The sequence below is a fragment of the Gallinula chloropus genome, assembly GCF_964237585.1.
Source record: "Gallinula chloropus genome assembly, chromosome: 6".
NCBI classification, from domain to species: Eukaryota; Metazoa; Chordata; class Aves; order Gruiformes; family Rallidae; genus Gallinula; species Gallinula chloropus.
Genome location: NC_140091.1, coordinates 32,176,344 through 32,196,738, shown reverse-complemented (window position 1 = coordinate 32,196,738; position 20,395 = coordinate 32,176,344). Strand labels below are relative to the sequence as shown.

Sequence of the window (20,395 nt, the reverse complement as noted above, 5' to 3'; positions counted from 1 at the left end):
CAGAGGTACCTCACTCTAAAATAGTATTCACATTTAGCATTAGAAAAGGACTAGGCTTCAAGTCAATTTGACTCATCTTTCAAAGGAGCCCTATTTTTAAGAATGTTGTACCTTCCTTTTAGATTGATACATACAAAAGCTTAAATCTGTTAACACATGAGGATTAAGATACATAATAAACTTATAAAACGTTATGGATAGTTTGAAATGAAAAAAGCTAAAAAGTAGGAAGGTTCATAAAGAAGTATCAGAAAAGGTGTTAGTTGAAGTTCAGGAGTGATTTGTTTTCATGAACACTCCATGATCTAGATGCTTGAAAGAGATGGGAAAAAGTAGCTGAAGTGATAATTACTTCAGAAGGTAACAGGCGAAGGTGTTGGTCAGAAACATTAAATGACATTGGAGAACTATGTTGGGTTAAGATTTTTTTGCAACAGCTTTGCTCAGAGAAGCAAGGAAGACAAGCATCAGTCAGATGCCTCAAAGTGCTGTTGTAATGATGAACTTACAGGAATTGACTGACTCTGGTATCGTCAATCGCTGGAGGAGTTGTAAGGCCCATAAAGGAAGGTTGGTGCATACTCATCTGTCGTGGCGCTGGGAAAACTGCTTTGGCTGCTCAGGTTGCCACTACTGCTGTTTCTGTTGTACAAGTTGTTGTTCAGTTCATGGTTATTTCTGAGAGGCAGCTGCAAGCTGCCAATCAAGTGGCTGGAGATTTGGCTTACAGAAAAACCTGTCCTAGAAGTTGATGATGTCATTTTGCTCTCATCATCTGAAGCAGCATACAGGTTCCCTAGAGAACTGGCTAGCCTGGAGTTTATGGACAAGCTGAATGGAAAACACATGCAAGGAAAAAAAATACACACAAAGGTATGTACAAATACATACAAAAATGTAACAGACAATTCAGAAGACATTAGGTGAATAACATAGACCACTAAAATAATTCGTCTTTGCACATGTGCTCATCTTTCAGCTCTCAAATAAACTTAGCATTCTTTATCAAGAGTTCCTAAACTGTGTTTATTCCAGCACTATCATGGCCAGCTTTCACCTCTGTCAAACCAAATATGCAGCAGATTGTGTTAAAAGGTCTAGGCAGTGGCTGACCTACATTGGAGCATTTTGTGTACATGTAACAGTTTAAGAACTCCTTGCCTGTTTCCTGAAATCAGGAACAAAATATAAGTCTTCAAACAACGAAGACTATTAATATATTAAAAGTTTTATAATAAATATAGGGTGCCCTGAAATAGCTATTTTTCCAAGTAAGTATTTGTTCCTAGAAGTTACTAAAATTTCATCTAACATCCATAACTACCTAGTACAGTAGTAATAATGGAATTAAATAACAATAAATCAAGGGTTCATTAACTTGATTAATAACCACACAGTTATCTTCTAAGATTAATAGTATATACATGTGAGAATTACTTGCAATGCTTCTATAAACTCAGGTAACTAAAAAAATAACAGAAAGCAACCTACACAAATGCTAAGCCACATAATTTCTGACTTAATTTAATCCTACCAAACTCATAGCAATAGTACAAGTTTTGGTATTTGCCTGTTTTCCAACAACAGACAACTAAAGTTTGGTGAGTGGCATAGCAAATCACTTTGTAAATAAATTTAAGCCTTCTTACACCCAGGAACAGCAACTGCTTCATAGACTGTGTATGTGCAGAAAACGATTATAGTACACAGTAAGTATTTGGACCAAAATAAGAAAAAGACCTTTTAAGGTTAGAGCCTGAGGAGGTTGAAATTCTGCTTATTCTTTCCGCAGACGGTGAGTTTACTGCCACCACTTTGGAGGTCTTTAGAGGAGACATGGATCCTTCCACACTACTTGAAGCATTCAGTCTAAAAAGGAGCAGAGTTTTAATGAGAAGGAAGATTTTTATAATTGAAACAGACATGTCAAACACATACAGTCTTTTAATACATAGACTGGTATTTTAAAGTGGAAATTTTCAAGTACTAAGAACTCAACAGCAAAAGCTCTGCCTGTTTTAAAACATCTTTTCAAAACACATTTCGTATATCCCACTCCAAGTCTTTCTGCTGCTGCACCATATTACAGTTACAGGCTACTTTTCACCTGGATAATTTGTGACAGCCAAGTGTCCATTTTCCATCAACATTATTGTAAATTTTATTACAAATTTTAAATGTTATAAATTAAAAAACCTTTTTGTGCTTATAAAGCATGTAGTAGAAAAAACCAACACCATAGCTTTCACGAGTATAACTTTACAAAGTCATTGCATAACTGTTTCAATATTAGAAAATGCAACTGAGGAAATTACTTGTATGTGTTAATTATTTATTAAAAAGAATTCAAGGTATCCCTGAAGTAGAATTGTACCCCTCTGTCCATTAGATTTGGGTTTCTTCCCCCTACTTGCAGTTATTTACGAAAGTTTGTTACCTACCACTTCTCAAGAGTTCTAAAATGCCAATTAATTGATGTCAGAACACTGAAAGTTTAGGACATGAGTGGTGTACATTTAGAACTACAATGTTAAAGTTAATACCTGAAAGGTTGTGATATTGACCTGGTGTGCAGTTTCATGTCTTGCAGCCTAAGGAAACCAGAGCAGCAATCTTTATCAAAGGATGAAAACCCCTTCCCCTCCCCCAAAGCATACTTGCATGTCTCATACTGGCCTTAAAGTGCAAGACTAACAAGAGGAAAGCATTATCAACCATCATAATTTTAATTTACACTTTCACAGAGAAGAACTTGAGGTTTATTTCTAAGCTTCACATTTTTACTGTCTCTAAAAAATTCGAAATTTTATAAGGAGTACAGAAAAATAATTATAGAAAGATAATTAAGTTCATTTAAGAATATTTTGTTTGAAACATATTTTTAAATGCTAGATAGATATAAATTTGAAAGTTTTGAATTGTTTTTTTTACATTTGCATTTTACTATTTAAGTAGTAGGTATCCTGAACAGGGAGACAGAGAAAAAACCTAACTGCTAGATATGTACCTACAAATATTTCCACCACAGAAGGTGATACAATTACTACCACTGCCTTGAACAAGACAATGTACTTGCCATAAAGATCTGATAGCACAGACTGAATTTAAAATTGCAGATTACCTCTATTAATCTATTACCTCAGAGCTCCAGTTGAAGAACATTGTCGTCTCCGAGTTTTTAAGGCATTAAGCTTATCTCCCTGTGTCATGCCATTCTGAGTTTCCACACCTGCTTTGTCTTCAAAATCATTCTGGGAAACACAAAGTATGCAAGCAAGAAAATGTATCAGATCCTTAGGTGTTGTGTAGTTACAGATTATTGAGCATCATCTCTGCAAAGATTATAATTTCAAAGACTAATCTACAACCTTCTGCATACATGGGGCACTAATCCATCTTTGCACAGTTCCAGTAAATTAAATGTGTCACTGTACAAATGCCCCTTCAGAGGTTTTCTGCAGAATTTGACCTCAGAGTCAGTTCAGGATGCCTGAGCAACACCCAGTATTTACTTTTAAAAAGCCTGCTTTTATAGAACTTAAACTCCTTCCCCCAAAACTATTTTTAAAAAGTTTTTAATATAGAAGGGAAGCAGTAACACACAACACTAATATTAACAAGACAAACAAATTTACATGATGTGTGTCCTGCAGAAGGAGCTAAAAGTCAACTTTCATAAATTACTATTTTTTCAAAAAAGTTCTCATGACCTTTAGGAAAGGTTTTGAAAAATTCCCTGTGAGAATTTGATAAAGATTATACAGTGAATAGATTTCAGAGATTTATCCTACTTCTAGATTTAGAAAAAAATTTAAACTAAGAAATATAAGTGTTTTTGGCAACACTGTTTAAATACCTATTTATAGTTTCTGACTGATCTCAAAATATACTTTTAAAGACCCAAATATTAAATAGACAGTATCTTAAGTAGCAGAGATCTGAAAGTTACATAGATAACTGCAATTTTTAACTGCCAAACAAAAAGACACACTGCTTCATTTGACTTCAGATCAAGTATTTATTTGTATTACTGCAGTTTCTATTTTGCCCAAGTGACCTCACTGTCCTGCATAAGCCAGAAGAGTTTTGCCATTATCCAAGATGAAAGAATGACTATTTTAGCTAGATTTCATTGAAGAGTATATGGAAGGCCACTGTTACTTATCACTCAGCCCCAGTGTTGATTGATACATTTTGTTTCACTGTGTTTACTTGCCCAATAGCTACTGTATGTAACTCTTCGGTCCTCTGATTCTTAGACCTTACACATTTCTGGGACTGGGAACATCGTTATGTTTTGAGTCTCTAGAGAGCCTAGTATAATGAAGTTCTGAAACATAGCCAAATAACCAAAGAGGTAAGTTTAACCTTCATTTTAAAAAACATTCAACAGCTTTAGTATCTGTTAAAATGAACTACATATATTAGAGAGATGTAAAGAAAAAGCCAGCCCCATGAACTCCTATTATGAATCTGTACGTAAGCTGCTACACGGTGGGTTGAGTTACCTGCAAATAACCTGCCCGGAATAATGGAAGCAGTAAAGTTGTAGTAGTAGCTCAAATTCAAAACTATTGCTTTTACCCATACAGCTATGTGCCAGCTGTCTTCAATACAGGCATACAAGACCATCTAAATACAGTGTTATATTTTCCAGTTAATACTCTAAATATTTAATTTTACATATTCCAAGCCACAAATTGAACTTCCAAAAGGCAAGGCAAATTGTACCCTTCGAGATGCATTCAAAGTGCTCTTCCAGATGATGAGAGATCACGTGAGATTATTATTTTAATTTATACTAATAACTCTCTGAAATTGCCTACTACATCCCTCATCTTCTACATCAAGTAAAGAATTCCATCAACAACATAAAAGCTCCTTACGGAGCTAAACCAGATTAACCAAATGCATAGTTCCTCTAAACTGCCTCACACAGATTTTGTAGAAAACTGCTAAGATTTTAACTAGCCCAGAAGCAGAAGTGTGTTCACTTTCACTCACATTTCATGTCTGTGCTTCCAAAAAACAATTGTAGGTACTTACCCTAAACATACCCATTAAATCAGTAATCCATAACACCGACAAAGGGATGGACAATTATACACTAGTTATTACCTGAATCTTGGAATAAACAGATTTCCAGGGAAAACTGCTATTTTTTCCTCTATTCCAACTGAAAACCCTGAAAGAATGACTTGAAACAAGCTTCTGAAGCTTCCAAAAGGAGCTTTAACAGTTTCAAGTATGACCTAAGGGGTTTTTTTATTTAAAAAAGGGATGTTTATTCTAATTACGAGCTATGGAAAAAAGCTTCATCTCTGCTTGTTTGAATTTTTTCCTATCAACTCTTACCTCCCTGTATTGATCCAAGTCTTGTACTTCATTCAAGTTGTCACTGATTGAAATGTCATTCAAGCCACAAAGAACTCTGTTAATGTTTCCATCAACTACTCGTCGTTTCTGCTTTGTCCGGATTAGATCTCCCTCCAGCCATAACGCCGCTTGCTTCCTTCAGGATACAAAACCAAATAAATTCCCATCAACAAATCTGCACAAACAAAACCTGCAAACACCCTACTCTTACAGACTGACAACATTTGAATCTTCTACACATCACCTAGAAAAAAATCAAATGTCTACCAAAAAAAACCAACATAATTTTCAATGATTAAAAGCAAAACACCCAACCAGAATCACCAGGTAAGTCTGTAGCCATCAAAGACATATTGCAGATATTAAAACTTTATTTTATAAAATGCTAGTGGGAGAAGAAATGAACTAAACACGAAATTGGAATTGTATTTTAAAACCTCAATGCTTTTATATGCATAATGTATAGAATAAATGATGATATAGCACTTTCCAACTTCTTATTCTGTATACAGATACTGTGCAGTAAAACTACAGCTGACCTGCACAATGAAAGTAGTCAGTCATGTAAAGTTGAACAGGATTCTAGTATCAGTTTTCAGAAAATGAAAGATTATATCCTTTAGACAGGTGGTAAAAAAATAGATTGCTATAAAGTGCATGAGCTAAGCAAGCTGTAGTTAATGAGAATGCATTATGCCTCAATAAGGATGGTTGCTGGACAGGTAGCTGTCATACAAGAACTGAGACCCTATTCCATAGTATTGTAAAAAAATTAAATTTCTATACTGAACAGAAAAAAACCCGAGGGAGGAATTAAAGCCGAATATACTTTCACTGGAAACTTTCCTTTCTTTGAAGCCAAAATATTGCAGCAAAGCTTAAGAGCCAAGTAGTCTGAGCCAACTGCCTAAACCTGTTCAATAATCAATGGGGAAAGGTAAAGACTTCCAGAAAAATTCACTATGTCCCAAGAAAACTTCAAGAGAAGGGAAGAGGTGGTGGTTAGGATGAGAGAACACCTAACAGAAGTAGCCTAGAAAACACACTTGAATTTGAATGCCTTTGAGATTTTTTCAGTATTAATTGCAGTTACAGTAACAGACTGATTTGATACATACGTGCCTATGTATCAAATGGGTGAGAGAGTCTACACAAAAAACCTACTCAAACCTCCCTTATCAAACCTCAAAGAGCCTAACAGATGAAGGTCTGACATCTATCAAGGTTGGGAGATGAAAATTGCAAGCTTTTACCTTTTTGTCAGGTGAAAATTTGTAGCCCTAAAGGCAAGATATTTCATATTATAACAATCCAACTGATCTTAGCTGCTCCTTCCTCAGTTCCATTTTGACACTGATAATATTGCTTGATTATCAAAAGAGGTATCTATTGCCATAGGACAACAGAAAAAACTTACTGAACAATGCTACAGCTCTTAGCTGCCTAAAAAAATCTAAAGGGTCTTTGCCCATCTGTAAAAACTAGCCCACATATTTATTTGCTACTGCAGAAGAGACATGGGCCCTATTTTTCCTATCTTTCAAAGTCACAGCACGTGCTAATCACATCACCTACTACCTTTCCCTCTTAATTTTGTCTGTTGTGGAAGTTATTTTTTTCAGAGTGTATCATCCAGGCATGGTGTGGAGAAGTTTAATTTGCCTTCAGTGAGCACTTGTGGTTTGTGGAAGTTTGTGCACAATGGCAAGCCACCTCAAATGAACAAATCCTCATTCAGTTGCACTAGAGAATAAATAGGAATCCATATCCATCCTCAATTTCTCCTATGAATTACAGTAATGCTTTATCTAGGATAACCTGATGATTTTAAGGTGCAGAGGACAGTGCACCTTTTACTGTATTTACACAGTAAAAAAGAGAATGCAACATCTCTGCTATTAGAGAAAAAAACACAAATTTGTGATGGATTTTCTCAAAAGTTCTCATAACAGCAAAAGTGCCTCCAATTAATTATCATCATGGTATCAACTAAAGATATCAGCACAGCCACTACAATAGTAAATGCACAATGTAGACATCCTTATGAAATTAAGCTTAATGTGTACATCACTAAAGCCAGTCCAGTTTTATTAATTTCCAATCAATATCAACCCTTGATTCACCCATCCAGTTCATATGCATATGAAATGCACTCAAACCAAAGCATTCAGTCAATTTTGAGAAGGAGCTGCATTAAATCCAGACATTTGTTCTGTTAGCAACTATTAGCTCCAAATCAGAAATGCTTCATCCATTACTCTAGGAATTGGACAGAGATGATAGCTGTCTACCACATATTATTTAATCTTTAGCTACAAGAAAGAATTATAAAGAAATTAATTATACCACTGCAAAGTGTCATCATAGGCTACATATAAAGTCTATCCTTTCTATGTTAAGATTTTAATAAATCCTTATTGAAAGTCTTTTGTCCACATATGACGACTTTGGCAAATGTCTTGGAAGTGTATCCCCTACACACCATGGAACAAAAACATTCAGAGCCTTGAGACCCTCTGCCCCTTGAGGTAACTCCAGAGAAGATGATTGCTAGTGAGTAATTTTGATTTCAGTCTCAAATTAACTAACTACCTGTTGCAATATATTTAGGGTAACATGACATCAGTAGACAGAAAGATCCTATAAATAGTGCAAGATGGATAAGGACGTAGACAAGTGGTTGATTCTTAGTAGCAAAGAAGGTATACGTACTCTTTCAAGAAGTGCTGCTGGGGTCCTATAATAGAACCTGGTCGACATATTCTTATCCAAGCAATGGCTTCAGCATGTGTGAACTTGAAGTGTTTCATTATGAAACAGGCAATCAGTGTTCCTGTTCTTCCCAGGCCAGCTACAGAAACACAAGTATCAACATCCACACATGAAGTCAAGAGCATTTCATAATTATCTAATTAAAGTATGGGATATGAGAAGCCACCTTTGCCACGTTATTCACCACCTTAACATCTGAAGAAAAAGTTTCTGATTCAGTAGCCCTTTTATCATACACTTGTGGACATAAGAACAAATGTATCACACTTAATAAAACAGCATCCAAAAAGACATGCAACAGTGATCACCTCCTGGAACATGCCCAACTCTACTTAAGGATTTAGTTTCTTTTTAAGAGACTGATAGTTTTAAGAGCTGTGCCCAAGCTGGATACAAATTTCATATTCATGAAACCAGAAAAACCATAAGTACCTATGAGGGGCCAACACTCATACTCTAAAAACAAGGTTCAAATGCATGCAAATACACCTGTGCACATCACAACCACAGTCCTCTCAGCCAGTAGCTTTTAGTTTTTGTTGTGAGCCTAACCTATAAAACTGTTCACTTCTATCTGCATAAAAAGCAATGAATGCTAGCCAGGATATGATTTTATTTATCAATTATTTACTTTAACCCTTTTCCCCCAAATCACAAACTAATCATAATTTTAAGGGGAGAAAAGAGAGAAAAATTAACTTTTAATACCAAATCTCAAAATAAAGAGTAAGAATTAATCTCTCTCTAAAAAGAATAATTCCTAAAGCATCATTTTAAGCAAGGAGGTATTGTTAGATAAGAGAGCTTTGGGCTTCAGATTTGGGGATTTTTTGTTTATTTTAAAGCAGAAGGAACACAACATGCAAATAAACAACCAGGAGTTGGATACTAAGCATACACACGAATATGAAAATGGTCTCTGAAAATTGCAGGTAACATCTACCAATTGGTCTTTTCTCCAAGTTCCTACTAATGCACAAATCTTCCATAGCAACCGTTTGCTTTAAACAATTCTGTAACTTCCAGGACAAGCAATTTCTTGCATGGAAGGAGTGCCTGGAATACTTCCACAGTAAAAGTGCAAGAAAACAACAAACACATTAACTTCAAGTTGACTGTTGATTTAAGTCTGCGTAGTCTTATTTAGAAAGGTATAAAAAGCCTGAGATTATTGGTTGACTTATTAAATGGTTAGATAAAAGACCAAAAATACTTCAGTTTAGGCAGTGCATATTTAAATCACTAGAAAAGCATATTGTATTCCTTCAGCATCTAAGCCAGGAGAATAACAATCTACTCCCGCTAATCAATAATTTACACTCTCATTTAGTCAATTAGCAGGTGCCCAGCTTCTTAATGCCAGAATTTCTGGGTTCTACCAACAGTAAGAACCTGTTAGAAAATAAACTTATTTATCTTTGATATGCATGTTTATTGTTCATTGAAAAAATGAATAGCAGTATTATTGTTTCAGATCAGCAAGACACTGAGCTCCACAATGTCCTTACACAACTCTAAACATAAATCAAGCCGAATCCTTCAAAGCCTTTATTAATCATTCTTGACTAAGCATGTTTTGCACCATTTTCTGGCTGATTTGCTGAAATAGGCTGGTTTGAAATGCTGGCATCACAATAACTCACATTAACTTGAAATGTGGAAGTCATACTCCACAGAAAAATGTAGAACAGTCCAAAAGCACAAAGAAAACCTTTCAGTCTTTCACATTTCCTAGCCAATTATCATAATGCTGTGAAAGCATAATGCAAAAGAGAAATCTCCATTAACTTAAGCTCACGCCTTCAAGTAAGAAAAAAGAACAATGAACAACACTTTGTCAGATACTGTGAGTAGCAGCATAGCAGGAAAAAACTTCATATGCACATAAAACTAACAAATTTGTCACATTAGTCAAGTAACAAAGTAACATTACGTTCACAACCAGAAAGTGTTATTTTTAAACACTATTTCTGGAATAGACTCTGCAGATTTATACTTATTTTGAGCTTCAATCTGAGGAATAAATAAGTGCACACACCTTTACAGTGTACAGCAATAGCACCGTCAGCATTCTCACAAATGTTCAGGAACCTCTGAACTATACTGTCACTCGGTGTGCTTCCGTCTACGAAGAAGAGGTCATAGTGCTCAAAGCCAGCATCTGTAAATCGCTTTGCCTCATAGATCTTTTTGTTTAATCTTATGATCGATGTGACATTATGTTTCTTGAAGTAGGGAAAGTAGGCTTCAGGTGCATGAAGAGGATAGCCTATAAAAAAATAAAACAACTATCACTTAATGTCATAGGTCAAGTTCAAGCTCATGATAATCAAAATTGCCCTAAAAAACTTTTCTGAATGACAAGCGTGCTAATACTGAAAATATTTTATTCACAATAAACAAGTTAGGTGATATTACAAAAACGTCCACAAAATGCTCATGAAGACCACTATAATTAACAGATCAGAAAATAAAAATTTGAAGGACAGTGTATGTGAAACACTGTGCTGTCCCATTTGGCCCACTCTTCTCTACAAGTAGTGGAGACGTATGTAGCAGTACAAGTGCATAAAGCTAGGCATTTGCACAAATTCAGCTTTTCAGAACAGCTGACTATAGGGAAGCTGCAGATCAAAGAAAAACAAGCACTTTTTATGGGGAAACACTCTTTACAGTTGTCTAGATCACAGTTGTAAACTGTAGTATCAGAAATATTCTTGCTCCACCGTGAAGTAAAAAAAGCTTTTGTGCCTTGGTTTAGCAAAGCCACAAAAGGATCCTCTAAATGAAGACAGGGGAGGAGGGGAGGAAGGACCAAGACTAACAATACCACAGCTGTTTAGGACACTTTCACCAAATAAGTCATCTCTGTCAACGAGAGTGTGAGGGAGTGTGTGCACACACACGTCTTCAGGATGTGTGTATATAAAGTGTGTTTTATTCTTTTCCATGAAGAATTAAGTCTTATAAACAAAACGCAGCAGCAACAAAATAGCTATCACAAAAATCAGGTCTGTCGATCAAATTAACTAGTTTTTCTCTAGAATTTTTATTCCTGTCCAAAGGAAGAGCATGGGTCATTTCCACAAGTCATATGCATCAGTAAATGCAATTAGAGTCACAAAATGAGAAAAATGCAGCTTTGTAATGCATTCCTGGGTGAGGCTTATCTGTAGCCGAATAACTAAGCATCAGCATTAACTTGCAATAGTAATTTACAATTGTAATGTGTGGTTATATACATGCTAAAAAAGATGTTTTCAAAATTCCATGAAACAATTTAAGCAATTTCTGAAAAAAATCTGCAAGGAGGGACTGTAAGGGCAACTGGGGAAGGAATCCAAACCAACCTAAATATTTTCTCCTTGCATTTTGTTTAAACATTTAGGGGACACTATTCAGTTAGCACCATTCCAGTCATGAAGGAAATGTGAATGTAGAAGTAGGCAGAGGGTTAAAAAAGGTAGATATTCAGAAAACAAACTTGCATAAACAAAGTGACATGAAACAAATAAAGTGAAATTCATAAAAACAACCTTATTGTAGTTTGCAAATGATGGATATTAGCTGGACCAAATCTCTAATTCCCCTTCCCAGTTCAGTTTCATTAGAATCACATCCATTTTTCCCATTATCCCAAGAATCTTCATTAGTAAATGCAAGTTTATTTTTAAAGTCTTCCTGACCTGTTACAGAACACTTGGTATAACCTCCTTCGCTTTCTTCAACTCACCTTTAATTCTATGTACTTATCGCATCAGGTGTCAGGTTCCAGAAGAGTAAGGAACTTGAAATTTTTAGGTGCTTTATCACTGAGAGTTACTGACTGTAAGAAGAGTAATTCCAAAACTTTTGGAATGTGATTGTATATATATTGTATGTAAAGTGTTCACTGTATGACTATCTCTGAAGACGAAAATTAATCTATAAACCCCTTCTGCTCATTTGCTGTGACTATTTAACATGCTGGAAAAGAGATGATCACAGAATAGCATTAAAATATGCAGCATACCATTTTCAAGTTTGCTTTTTGGGTGTGGTCCACTAAATGCTAAAAATTTTCCTGGAATAATCCAGTTGAAGTCACCATTTTCCACTCGCTGGAAAAATTTCAGAAGAGAAAAAAACACATTTAATGTCTGTACGTACAAGGATAAAAACCATAACATTTCATTTTACTACTTCTGTGTTCTAGCTGTGCTAAAACAACACACTCCAATTGTGATTACCTAGCTTATCTGTATGGGACAAACCAACCATAAGCTGCTTCTCAGAAATAAAACAAAGCACAAAGGACTCTGCTGCTGTTTTCCAGCAACAGCAGAAAGATCCTCTATCTAAAATATTTCTCCCTTAGAAGGTTCATGGTTTAAGACACCTACTTTTAACAACACTGTTGAGCACCAACATTCTTCTATGCTTTAATCAAAGAATACAGAAAAATTGTTCCCTGTAATGCACTGGCTAAAAAGCTCAATTCATAGAAAACAAATTAAGAACCAATTAGTCTTCAAAAACAATTACCCTTTCCCTGCAGAAACTGAAATCTACATATTGGCACAAGCTCTGATGAGCCAGTAATCACAGAAGCAAATATAAATTAAATTACTAAGTAAAAACAGCTGTTATGCTTTGATTTGATGCTCACTTTTAAATGAAAGCTTCGAAAAGGGTCTGCAAATTCTGTCAGTGCCGAAACAGGAAGCTTCTTCAGAAATACATAAGTTCAAAATGACTATTTTCTTTCTTTCTTTAATTGAAAAGTGCTCATTCCTCATTTGGCAATGCAGTTACTCTAAGCGTGACTTCAGCACTTGGCATTCAGGTCAACTGCATTGTTAAGCTTGTGTTTTTTGCTCCCAGCTCATCAAAGCATCCTAATGAGTGAAAGGTTCTGATAATGGACATTACTGTAATCAAGTCACCAACTGTTTGCTCAGCTAAGCCCATTAGACTTGCTCCAACTGTCCACCCGCAGTGAAAACTTCTTCCAGTTAACAAGGTTGCATAAGGACTAGTGAGCTGAACTTATAACCAAGTCAGGACCTGGAGCACCCCCACATCTGCATCACAGACTGCGATTTCAACATTGTAACACCTTCACCCACTTCAGTAAAAGTGTTTCATACTTGTATTGCCACTTTAGTTTGTTAATAAAGTATTTCTTTATAGTTACATGGGTGGAATTTAGATTTTAAGCAATCCAAACTAGTTCCGTATGTATGTGCGTGCAGACATGGAACACTACATGCCAACATTATTAAAAGAGAGAACCTGAACATTTTAAATTTAGTCCAACAAAAGGGGAATTAGCTGCCTTGATAATATAGTAAGATGAAAGAACTCTAAATTTCCTTCAGCCTGCTCCCATCAAGTCTTATGCAACTTTTCTCCCCGTAACTACACATTTCTATGCCCAACAGAGCACAAATCTGGAACATTTAAAGTTGTAGAAATATAGCACAGGACACATCTAAACATACACAGGATAAAACAGGAGACATAACTATGAAATGGACAAAAAAATTAAAGATGATTCTGAGTTCTTGGTTCATAAACTCAGACACCAGGCAGCAATTTAAACCTCATTCACAGATACATACTTTTAACAAACTAAAATAACATTAAGCATTAAACAACATAATGGGATAGCTTTAGTCAATTGTTTTAATACTTTTTCAGGCAGATTAATGCCTACTGTGTATACAGATTCCTAAGAATTCCCAGCTATCATTCATTTCTGGAACAAACATTTTTTTGTACACAGAGGAGGCAAAAAAGCAGCCATTTCCAACTTAAAATTTCAGTTACTGTTTATTTAATTCAGCAAAGCCCATAACAGTTTCTCAATCTAAATGTTATGGAACATTACAGTACACAGAAATCCTTCTACAACTATTTTTAAGTTCTGTGAATAGCTTTATATTAACCTGTGCCTATTGCAATCAACATCGACTGTATAGCTTTGGGTTGTAAACTAAGTTTTCCCACTGTTTATTCCTCTCCTGACTTAATTTTCTTGAAGATTTATGAAACATTTCCTACAACTGTCTTTCAGGTACATATTGAGTCACTCATATATTCTTTGCTTGTAAAACAAGTTATTTAACAAATGTTAGAGGCTTAAGAAATTTTCTTGATATTAAAACCAAATAAAGTTATTAAAACCTGATTGATATTAGAAATATTCAATTTTTCATTTTCAGACTATTGAAAATAATGAGAAAGATTTGCAGTGTTCTGAAATTTTTGATACATGGGCTGGAGGGAAGAACACTGGCTACATTAAAGTCATACAACTCTGAAAAGAGAATACATATTCAAATGTATATCTAATCTATACACCTTTCTCTTTAAGCAGTGCAACTGCAGGAAACTCAGGGAATTCCAAAGACAAGGTGTGATACAACTACATGGTCATCACTGACTTCAGCAAAACCCCTTTCCCTTGCTTTGAGTGTGGGAAACGGGAGACAAAGACCCTGCAACTATTCTGAACCAGGTGTATTGTGACTGGATTGTCACAACATCTTCCATGCCTATGACTTGCCTCTGTACACAGCCTGGTTCACAGGTGATTCCATAGGTATATTTTAAAGGTTCTCTCAGGCTATGTTGCTTCAGAGAACTGTCTGCTGCTAGCAGATAAAGGTATATATGTTGAAAGTCCCAGAAGCATCTAGAGTCATCCAGAGCATGCATTCTTAAGTTGTAAGAAGTCTGGCAGAACAATGAATGATACCTGTTATTTTTCTTGGACTTCATTAGGGAAACATTTTGGATGTGTTTTCATTACTAGAATCCCCAAATAATGCATCCTTACTAAAAAAAGCTCAAAGTGTGCTTAATTTATGTGCCTATAAAAAATTATCATTTGTTTGAGACTAATAGCATCTCAAGAAGCAGCTCAACAAGCATTGAAAGCAGATTTAGGTCAGCTGAGACACCTTGGATCACAGGGGACGCAGGGAAAGCATGGAAGAGGTCCCAGAAGCCAGCAAGAACACCAGGTTTTACTTGAATTCAAGTGTGTTTCTGCTAAGTTCTACGTTGTGGGATACTGTATATTCTAACTCATTTTAGGTAAACTAAGCATGTTCGACTCATTAGATGTACAAACCTCATAGTGTTCATATTCATCCACATCAAATGTCTTAAAGTCAAAAAATCCATGCTGCAAGGCCTAAAAGGCAACAAGTCATCAGTTTATTCTGAAATATGATACATAATCTCATTTTATAATACTGTTTGTGAGAATCAAAACTAAATAACTAAATGTTTGTGGGTTTGGCTTACTGAAGCCTCTATGTTAAGACAGCATTACATCTTACACAGATCAACACCACAGACAACAAAAACTCCAACATTACTAAATCATTTCAGACTCATTTCCCCTTCAAAGACATTATGACAAGACAAAGTTGTTGCATATCACTTAAATTATAAAATTGATTCTCCCCAACCCCCTATGTTTTTTCATTGAGGCAGATGACAAATTAAAAAGCAATTCCCTTTTTGCCACACAAGTCATTCAGCGATTTCTATGCTGAATACATTTTCATGCAGTTGGACATAAAATAGAGAACACCAGGAGTTTGATTTCCTATACTTAATAGGATACTTTGATTTTATCACCATTGTAACCAGGCAAAATGGCAGCATATGCACAGTACTGTGTATAACACTATAATTTGTTTTTAATTCACATTCCACCAATAGAACAAAGCTCACAAGACTACATTACATGATTGAAACAATTCCAAGTGCTGTATTTTATTAGCTTATGCTAAATTTGTACTAAAGATCTGTATAAAGCTATATTACAAAAGGTTCTATAAATAAGGAATTTGTAGCCCAAATTCCTTGGAATTTTCAAGGCATAGGCTGAAGATAGTTCTGCAGCATATTTTATATTGAATTTACTGCATTCTGAGAAGTATAGATATTACACAACATTCTGTGTGAATAACACTCCACAGAACTATAATCTTAACCCCCCCCCAATAATTAGTCCACCATTATTTGCTACACACAGAGCACCTTTAAGATAAAGCAAAAATAACTTTTTTGCAGACAACATAAGCTCAGTGACTGGACCTGCTAATGAATCCCAAGATATCAAGAGGCCTATAAGAGCAGCTGATTTTGAAAACCATTTCATTTAGCATGGTTGGGTGGCTACACTGCAGAATTTGTAGCCCCTCAGATTAGCAAGGATATATGTGCATGCAAACACCAAGTTTACCCAGGTAGGACTAAAATTTTACTTCAAATCGATGCATATGGTTTCTGCCCAAAGTGTTTCTGTTTACTGAACTGGACAAAAATTCAGTGATAAGTTTTATGGGAACAAAGGGGGGAAAACTGATTCTCAAAGTCCTTTTGACATCTTTGTTGCAGATAAGTTACAGTGACTGCACTGACTGCTTCACAGAGTTTCAGGATCCGTAGAATGCCACACAAATTAGAGTCTTGCTGTTAAGTGACAGCTCATTTCCCACCTCCACAGCACTAAAAATATTAAGCTTGATCTCTTTTTTCAATTTCTAAGAAACACCTGTTCTGCCATACTTTTAAGAATTACAAATAGTCTGTAAAGTACCTGTACAGAACTGTTCATATAGTCTGCTGCCTTCATCAAGATCAGTGGGAAATGATGAAAAAAATGGAATCTTTATAGTATGAAGTACACACTGTATCACAAGGTCGCCAATTAAGACGTGATGTGACATTTTTAAAAAGAATATTGGGGCTTAATATTCCTCAGGACCAGGACTGTTGAAAGTGACACATCAAAACACTAGCAACATATATTATTTTTATAATTTTTTCAAAACTGTTTAAATAGAAGTGCCAAACACCAAATCAAGTGTTTTAAGAGGAATTCAAGTCCCAAGTGCATTCAAAAACTGCACAGATTAAAGCACAGTATACCCAGCTGCCTGTTTCACTTCATCAACCACCATTGCTCCCTTTTACCAATGGTTAGAAGTCATCTGTTAGCAGATCTAGTGCACTGCCTCACACAGTTAAGAACTGTCCCCAGCCTGGCCTGGTGCATTTGCACATTCTGATTCATGAGGTGAAGTTCAGAAAGCTGCCAGAGGCCAGGCCAGCCAGGTAAAACAGATAACCTTCTTCCATTGTCCTACTCAGTCCTCAGTAGCTTAGGCTTCATGACAGCATACTACTCATTCACACACATTTTGCTTTGAAACCAGATTTTCCAAATATTGTATTTTAAAAGGATTTTCCTTCAATCTGTTTTGCTAAATAAAAGGGATATTACCTTATTTATTCCCTGTAAGCAGTCCAAGATCGTAAGACTGTACGTGCAGTTCCCAAATGAAGCATCCCTATAGATGTAATAAGAATATAAACAGAATTATTTTAAGAACTTGGAGAAAGGCAGCACACAGAATGTGTGTTATTCAATCCACTCAAATCTGAATTAAAAAGTCTGAAGATGTTATGCTTTTAGATGGCTGTTCATGCTAAAGCACTCCTCTACCAAAGATGCAGCTCAGTGTAAATGCAGTTAGATATTGCAAATTGTTTTAAGTGTGTATTTTGCATCAGCTAACTATGTGTCTTTTAGCAAATTATGTATGCTCTCCTGGAACAGGAAGCTTTGGATCCTCTCTGGCTTCCTGATGAGGGGGCGCGAAGGGACAGGAACTGTCCTTTCTTTAGTGACCCGTGGTAGAACCTAAGGGAGCACTACGAAGCCAAGACAGGGGAGGTTTAGGCTGGGTGTTGGGAAGAGGCTCTTTACAGAGATGGTGGTTGGGCACTGGAACAGGCTCCTCAGGGAAGCAGTCACAGCACTGAGCCTGACTGAGTTCAAGAAGCATCTGGATGATGCATTCAGCCACATGCTCTGACTTGGCTGGCCCTGTGTGGAGCCAGGAATTGGACCTGGTGATCCTCATGGGTCCCTTCCAACTCAGGATATTCTATGACTTGTGTAAGAAAAATAGCAAATAAAATTAAACTCACTTTAACCATGATTCAAATTTGAGATACATTGTCTAACAGTTGAAGTTTGAATTTCATTTACAGGGTCTCCTTTTGATGCCTGATTACAGATAAGATTAAAAAATATCTACATAATTAAATATTACTTGACATCAGTTCTGCCACTATGAAAATAACACTTTCTTTAAAAGCTGACAGGATACCCCAAAGCAACACACACAAATAACAGATACCACTATAAAAGTAAATACCACCAAAAAAAACCCCAACCCAGCAACAAATGAATTGTCAAAAAGAAAAAAAGTCAGCTTCAGACCACTTTGCATTGTAACAAAACTCTGCCTGGGCAGACTGTTTCCTAATCATTCATTAAAGAAATCTTTCATCGTTTTGCTCTAACCTATCTTATCCAGAATGATAAGAGCTACAATTTATCAGAACAGCAAAATTTTAGGTTTCAGCCAAATATATCTTTAATCTATAGTAGATTCAAAATCTTAATCTTTTTTTGAAAACTTTCCTTTTTTGATAGCCTACTTGCTAGAAGTACTATGAAATTTACGTTGATATGCTCTTTCAATCCCAAGTACTCTAAAAGTATAATATTCTCAACTATTCTTTGGCAACAAAGTATATCAGTTCTGAGCAGTGTTCATAAAAAGTGTATTGAAAAAAACTAGTTTTTACAACGCCATATTACAGGCAGGCTACACTGTAAAGCTTTCAAGTTACTCTATTATTAAAAATATTTAGCCACAATGTTTTAGAATGGGAACTTGGAAGTGTGAATAGGACTTCAATATCCATATCTAACAAAGTTTTTCAAAATGAAAAGCTGTTTTCATGACATTACTTAGGCAGAACATACCAAACCTGCAAAAGGTAAACTTACAGACAATACATTTTTGACAGGAAAAAGTTGGATAATAGATCATTTTGTTTGCTAAAGTGCTTTCATACTAAAAAGATCTTCAAATAAAAAAATCTTAAGAACCCAGTGGGTACACACGCATAGCAGAACATCTTTAAGAGCTGTAGAATGTCCTATATTACATGCAACTTGGTTATAACAAGATGACATTCTTTTATTTTACCTATATGTATACAACTACTCCAACTGATAAGGGATCTGATATTGCAGTACATAAAAACAATACTGGGAAAAAAGCCACATAATCTCTAATCTATTAATAAGCAGCACTATGAAAGCAAAAGAAAGGGGAGGAGAGAGGGAGGACATGGAACTTGACCCAGGTGTACAAGAGAAGCCTAGTACAATTCCAGGTGTACAGTATTTCTAGCTACAGTTCCAACAGACAGCTATTACCAGTGGACTGCACACGGATGCTGGCAGCTAGCGTCTATTGCCTACATCATACCGACCTCAAATATCTCATTTCCATTACTGTGCACCTAACCAATACAGAAGGCAGCTCTGCTGACACTTGCCATCCACACAGAAAGAAACAACAGAAAGACTAAAAGCCAAGAAGATTCCAAACAAGGAAAGTGTTGGAATGAACAAATAAGCAGCTGTTTAAACCTAATCCAAATTACCAGAATTCAAAGTACAGCAGTATTCTAATAGGTTTAAGGAAATTCAACACACTGAGTTCACATCTGACGAACTCACAGCATCTATTTTTGTGGCAGAATGCAGTAACATAGCACCACCAATAAGCAAACTCTAAATATGAGTGACAGACAGTACAGCATAGTAGTGAAACACCTGGAAGCAGTGGCTTAAAAAAAAAAAAAACATGAAGTTTGATGAGCCATGACAAATACTGAGCATATTACAGCAGACCTTGCCACAGGTCCCTTTTCTTACCAGAAGATACTTGAGGGGCAAACACAAGCAAATCACAGACACTGCCTCTATCATAATTTAGAAAACAACAACATAGAACAAGATGTACGAACTGCCCCCTGCTGCCCCCCCAACCCCTCCCTTAAAGCCACAGCTATGGTTATTTTAGCACTCACAAACTTTTCAGGATAAATCTAGGAATATGTATAACTACCTTTCTAGTCTTCAGTACTACAATTGCCTGATCAGAATAAATTCCAGATACAAACCACTTTCTGAAACTTTACTAGTTTACGGTCCAGAATTTTCAGTTTGTGGACTCAGTCTTAGATGAAAACCAAGCTGCCAGTCTCTGCACACACAGCAAGCAATAAAACACACTTTACAGAGCTCTTTTAAATATTAAAACAATACAAAACCCCTATTTCTCTAGGAAGCAAAGTCACAACATAATTACAA

At 35.9% G+C, this 20,395-nt stretch overlaps 1 protein-coding gene across 1 annotated transcript in view; it reads right to left on the bottom strand.

Annotated features, from left to right (window-relative positions):
* Positions 1-533: 533 nt before the first annotated feature.
* The window catches only part of CDC14A (cell division cycle 14A), a gene marked incomplete at both ends in the record, with an annotated part of 51,360 nt that continues 31,498 nt past the window's right edge, over positions 534-20,395 (bottom strand). The window contains 10 exons of the mRNA XM_084265903.1: positions 534-831; positions 1,741-1,869; positions 2,544-2,591; positions 3,139-3,251; positions 5,356-5,512; positions 8,089-8,227; positions 10,187-10,417; positions 12,161-12,248; positions 15,269-15,331; positions 17,438-17,504. Coding sequence (XP_084122029.1) covers positions 534-831; positions 1,741-1,869; positions 2,544-2,591; positions 3,139-3,251; positions 5,356-5,512; positions 8,089-8,227; positions 10,187-10,417; positions 12,161-12,248; positions 15,269-15,331; positions 17,438-17,504 — 1,333 coding nt within the window. The remainder of the gene's footprint in view (positions 832-1,740; positions 1,870-2,543; positions 2,592-3,138; positions 3,252-5,355; positions 5,513-8,088; positions 8,228-10,186; positions 10,418-12,160; positions 12,249-15,268; positions 15,332-17,437; positions 17,505-20,395) is intronic.